This window comes from Coregonus lavaretus (genome assembly GCF_964263955.1).
Source record: "Coregonus lavaretus genome assembly, chromosome: 10".
Lineage (NCBI taxonomy): Eukaryota > Metazoa > Chordata > Actinopteri > Salmoniformes > Salmonidae > Coregonus > Coregonus lavaretus.
Window position 1 is genome coordinate 41428324 of NC_139997.1, and position 6000 is coordinate 41434323.

Genomic DNA, 6000 nt, shown 5'->3' on the forward strand with positions numbered 1-6000 from the left:
GACAGAAAAGTATTCACACACCTTGACTTTTTCCAATTTTGTTGTGTTACAAGGTGGGATTAAAATTGTTAGAATTTTTCTTCCACTTTGACATGAGTATTTTGTGTAGATTGTTGACAAAAAAATTCTAACAATTTTAATCCCACCTTGTAACACAACAAAATTGGAAAAAGTCAAGGTGTGTGAATACTTTTCTGTCCCTTGAGGATGTTTGGTAGAAGATTATTGGGAGCGGATATAATCTCCTGTCATTCAGTGCTTAAGTGTATTAGTCAAACTGCTTCAGAGACACAGAGAGACAATGACGGGGAGACATGGCAAAGGATAGGCAAACATGGAGACAGACAGAGGGGTCAGGTGTGTGAGAGATATCATGCTTCAGACAGGAATTAGTGTGTGAAAACTGAAGCACCACCTTGCGGTACTCCACATGGAGAGCAAAGCACCATTATCTTCTCACCGACAAGGCACACTGCAAAAAAAACTGCCATGGATGGAGTGCCATAATAAAGCTCTTTCAGTAAGAATCTAATGTGAGTTCAAGCCTCTTGATTGCGCTCACTTCTCTCATTCTTCACACAAATTAACTGAGCCGTTAGGCCATTTAGCTGTATTGACAATTTATATTTTCCACTCTGCTGTTGTACACGGGACTCTTGTGGACCGTTTTGGGAGTGTCAAGCTGAGACAGGCTTGTCAGATTTCTGCCAGTTAGGATTTCATGGCCAAGTCCAAGACAGATCTGGGGGACTTGTGGTTAACAGCCCCTCTCTCTGTTCCAATTGTCACTACAATCTTCTCATACAAACAGATGGGGGTGATTCAACCAAATGGTTATGGCTTTTGTACCTATGAAATACTGTGACTAAAACTAGCACGTACATTTGGTGCTGTAATACTACCCAGATTCTTTCTAGCACCCCCACATTTGATTGGTTCAGGGTGTGTGTGAAGATGGGATCAGGGCATGTACGGCCTGGAGGAATGTGGATTCTGAATGACCATTTCTGGTTTTGAATGTCTTCCAAAGGATTTAGTGTCCTTTTTCTTCAGCGATAATGAGCTCTTACCAGTGTGGCCCAATATACTGGGGAGATGGACATCCTGAATTAACAGGAAACCTGGCCCAGTGTGAAGGAAGAAATAATTAAAGTGGCAGTTTGAGTGGTGGCAGTGATAGGCCTACTGTAGAAGGCATATACAGTGCCAACGGAAAGTATTCAGACCCCTTGACTTTTCCACAGTTATGTTATAGCATTATTCTAAAATGGATTAAATATTATTTTTTAGCAATCTACACACAATAACCCCATAATGACAAAACGAAAACAGTTTAGAAATGTTTGCAAATTTAAAACAAATAAAAAACAGAAATACCTTCTTTACATAAGTATACAGACCCTTTGATATGAGACTCGAAATTGAGCTCAGGTACATCCTGTTTCCATTGATCATCCTTGAGATGTTTCTACAACTTGATTGGAGTCCACCTGTGGTAAACTCAATTGATTGGACATGATTTGGAAAGGCACATCCCTGTCTATATAAGGTCCCACAGTTGACAGTGCATGTCAGAGCAAAAACCAAGCCTTGAGGTCGAAGGAATTGTCCGTAGAGCTCAGAGACAGGATTGTGTCGAGGCACAGATCTGTGGAAGGGTACCAAAACATTTCTGCAGCATTGAAGATCCCCAAGAACACAGTGGCCTCCATCATTCTTAAAATGAAACAAGTTTGGAACCACCAAGACTCTTCCTAGAGCTGGCCGCCCGGCCAAACTGAGCAATCGGGGGAGAAGGGCCTTGGTCAGGGAGGTGACCAAGAACCCGATGGTCACTCTGACAGAGATCCAGAGTTCCTCTGTGGAGATGGGAGAACCTTCCAGAAGGACAACCATCTCTGCAGCACTCCACCAATCAGGCCTTTATGGTAGACGAAAGCCACTCCCCAGTAAAAGGCACAGGACAGCCCGCTTGGAGTTTGCCAAAAGGCACCTCTGGTCTGATGAAACCAAGATTGAACTCTTTGACCTGAATGCCAAGCGTCACGTCTGGAGGAAACCTGGCACCATCCCTAAGGTGAAGCATGGTGGTGGCAGCATCATGCTGTGGGGATGTTTTTCAGCGGCAGGGATTGGGAGACTAGTCAGGATCGAGGGAAAGATGAACGGAGCAAAGTACAGAGAGATCCTTGATGAAAACCTGCTCCAGAGTGCTCAGGACCTCAAACTGGGGTGAATGTTCACCTTCCAACAGGACAACGACCCTAAGCATACAGACAAGACAACGCAGGAGTGGCTTCGGGACAAGTCTCTGAATGTCCTTGAGTGGCCCAGCCAGTGCCGGACTTGAACATCTCTAGAGAGAACTGAAAATAGCTGTGCAGCGACACTCCCCATCCAACCTGACAGAGCTTGAGAGGATCTGCAGAGAAGAATGGGAGAAACTCCCCAAATACAGGTGTGCCAAGCTTGTAGTGTCATACCCAAGAATACTCGATGCTGTAATCGCTGCCAAAAGGTGCTTCAACAAAGTACTGACAGGGCTGTAGTGGAGCAGGTTGAGAGCTTCAAGTTCCTTGGTGTCCACATCACCAACAAACTATCATGGTCCAAACACACCAAGACAATCGTGAAGAGGGCACGACAAAGCCTATTCCCCCTCAGGAGACTGAAAAGATTTGGCATGGGTCCTCAGATCCTCAAAAAGTTCTACAGCTGCACCATCGAGAGCACCCTGACTGGTTGCATCACCGCCTGGTATGGCAACTGCTCAGCCTCCGACCGCAAGGCACTACAGAGGGTAGTGCGCACAGCCCAGTACATCACTGGGGCCAAGCTTCCTGCCATCCAGGACCTCTATACCAGGTGGTGTCAGAGGAAGGCCCTAAAAATTATCAAAGACTCCAGCCACCCTAGTCATAGACTGTTCTCTCTGCTATCGCACGGCAAGCGGTACCGGAGCGCCAAGTCTAGGTCCAAAAGGCTTCTTAACAGCTTCTACCACCAAGCCATAAGACTCCTGAACAGCTAATCATTGCTACCCGGACTATTTGCATTGCATTGATTTTTACGTTTTTTATTTGTAATAAATTATCAAAATTTCTAAAACCCAATTTTTGCTTTGTCATTATGGGGCGTTGTGTGTAGATTGAAGAGGGGAAAAAACAATTTAATCAATTTTAGAATAAGGCTGTAACGTAACAAAATGTGGAAAAAGTCAAGGAGTCTGAATACTTTCCGAAGGCACTGTATCACCCACTCATTGCTTTCTATTTCTAATACTTACTTGAGGTCTTTCTTTGTCCTGAAACAGGTTAATGAGAACTAGTGATTCAGTCCAATCACCACTCAAATAGACCCAACCTTTTAACAACTCAGATGTTGAAGAAATACGAAAAGTAAATGCACTCTTCAAAAACATCTGGGGCGGCAGGTAGCTTAGCAGTTAGAGATGCGAGCCAGACAGTTCGAATCTCGGTTCCGACAGGAAAAATCTTCCGGGAAATGAGCTGGCAATCAGAGAATTGCTGGTATCAAATCCTAGATGCCATTGCCTACCGTTGAGCCCTTGAGCAAGGCACTTAACCTCCCACAACAACAGCTCCCCAGGCGCCAAGTGTGGCAGCCCCTCACATATACAGGTTTTTGGAGAATTGTATGTACACCCTGTGGCCAGTTTATTAGGTACACCCATCTAGTACAGGGTTGGACTCCCCGTTGCCTCCAGAACAGCCTGAATTCTTTGGGGCATTGAAATGTTGCTCAGTTGGTAAAGGGACCTAACATGTGTAAGGAAAACACCATTACACCACCAGCCTGTACCGTTGACACCAGGAAGGATGGGGCCATGGACACATGCATGACGCAACAGGAACCGCGATTTGTTGGACCAGGCAATGTTTTTCCACTCCTCAATTGTCCAGTGTTGGTGATCGCGTGCCCACTGGATCCTCTTCTTCCTGTTTTTAGCTGATAGGAGTGGTAAAAGGTGTGGTAGTCTGCTGCAATAGCCCATCCGTGACCAGGACCGATGAGTTGTGCGTTCCGAGATGTCGTTCTGCGCCGTTATTTGCCTGTTTGTGAGCCGCCTGTTAGCTTGCACCAGTCTTACAATTCTCCTTCGACCTCTCATCAAATAGCTGTTTTGGCCCACAGGACTGCCGCTGACTGGATGTTTTTTGTTTGTCGCACCATTCTCGGTAAACCCTAGATACTGTCGTGCATGAAAAGCCCAGGAGTCCGGCTGTTTCTGAGATACTAGAACTGCCGCGCCTGGCACTGACAATCATACCACGCTCAAAGTCGCTAATGTTCAATCAAACAGTAACTGAATGTCTCAATGCCCGTTTTATATAAATAAGCCAGGGCCACATGGTTCACTGTCTGTAGGAGCGAACTATTTTCGTGAATAGACGGTGTACCTAATAAACTGGCCACTGAGTGTATGTATGCGTGTCTTTCGGAGGGGTTGGGTTAAAAGTCGAAGTCAAATTTCGTTTGGACCTTTTGTGCAATTAAGTGATCTTAATCTGGAGTGGACGAGTAGTAGCATGTGCTTTCCACAAATACAAACACCAACCTGAAAATCGTATTCAAATGTGAAGAGCATGCATGCATATCACTGATATTAGTATTTTCATTTAATTTGCATGCAGAGAATGGCTATACTTATACAGTATATATTTGTGTATGTTGGTGACTGAATGCAGGCCGGACCAATGTCATGACAGATGAGAATACTATCTAAGCCCACGAACATGATATTGCTGTATAATACAATTTCCCTATTCTATTATTCCTCTAATAACATTTTCCAAGTGCATACTACAGTAAGCTAGTGCACACTTTATTATAGGCATAAAGACCAGAGCCTACATGTAGGCCATCACCCTATGCACAATTTAACCCCTGGTTGGTTCATCAGAATTGTTTACACATGCTAACCAAGTCATCCCCAACACGACTGAAATGAATTTGGATCCACAGACAGGTGCAGGGAACGCATTAGGCAGTGAACACTGTCAATATCCACACCTTGGCTTTAATTGGCTCAGAGCTTTGGTCAGGGAATTTATCAGGATTATTGGCATGAGGGGTGTTTACCATTGCCGAGAAATGCTCTGCTATTTAATTCTGCATTTCGTTCGCCCCCAAATTTGGCTTGTCTGATGCAGAAATGCGGAATCGTGACCAAGAATATAATCAAAATAAAAAGAGAGACAATGACATCATGAGATCAATTTGGCCCGTTTCATTTTTGGCCCGTTTGATTTCAACTGCACCATTAGCTACATTGCTGCAAAATATCCGGGGTTCCAGCCAAATATTTCACCTAGAGAAAGAGGTCACAATAATAACCAGATCAACGTCAGTGACAAGTCTATTTATAGCATATCAATAGCCTAGCCTATAATGTGGGAAGTCACAGTGCATGTGTAAACATAGGCCTATTCTTTAAATAATCATGCATCGCGCAATACAGCTACAGTGTATTGTGAAAAATAGGAGGAAACTGATGGGGCGCCTCGCATACAGCCACTAAAGAGCTGCAGCCCAGAACTGAGCCGGACATACATGACTCCGCAGTTTGGACCGCCGTATTCATGCGTTTTCAAGAGTTAATTACCTCTAAAGTACGTATCTCTTGCTGTGTGAGATCGTTGGACGCGGCACATTTGGTCCGGAGCCCCTGTAAACTGGATATGGAGATTTCAATCATGTTCTGGATGAGTTCGCATTGGTGTAGAGCTGCCATGGCTGCGCCACCGCCACTATCCCTCTCCGACTGCTCATCACTCTTGACCATCTTTCCACCTTTATCAGACACACTATCCATTCCTCGGCATTGGGCACGGGTTTAGGGGGTAGATGCAAACTGTGAATGTTAAAATGCACATGCACCAACGACGCAATATTATTGAACTTAACAAATGTCACAAAATGCTCGATATCAAGATCCTGGTCCAAAGCAATCCAAAGTCCAACAGTGCTCGGGTTGTG

The 6000-nt window shown here is 44.7% G+C and overlaps 1 protein-coding gene across 2 annotated transcripts in view; it reads right to left on the bottom strand.

Annotated features, from left to right (window-relative positions):
- The window catches only part of LOC311136680 (kinase suppressor of Ras 1-like), a 54512-nt gene extending 48512 nt beyond the window's left edge, over positions 1-6000 (bottom strand). For both annotated transcript variants that reach the window (XM_084170897.1, XM_084170898.1), the window contains exon 1: positions 5627-6000. In XM_084170897.1, the coding sequence (XP_084027023.1) occupies positions 5627-5836 (210 nt within the window). In that variant the 5' untranslated portion in view covers positions 5837-6000. The remainder of the gene's footprint in view (positions 1-5626) is intronic.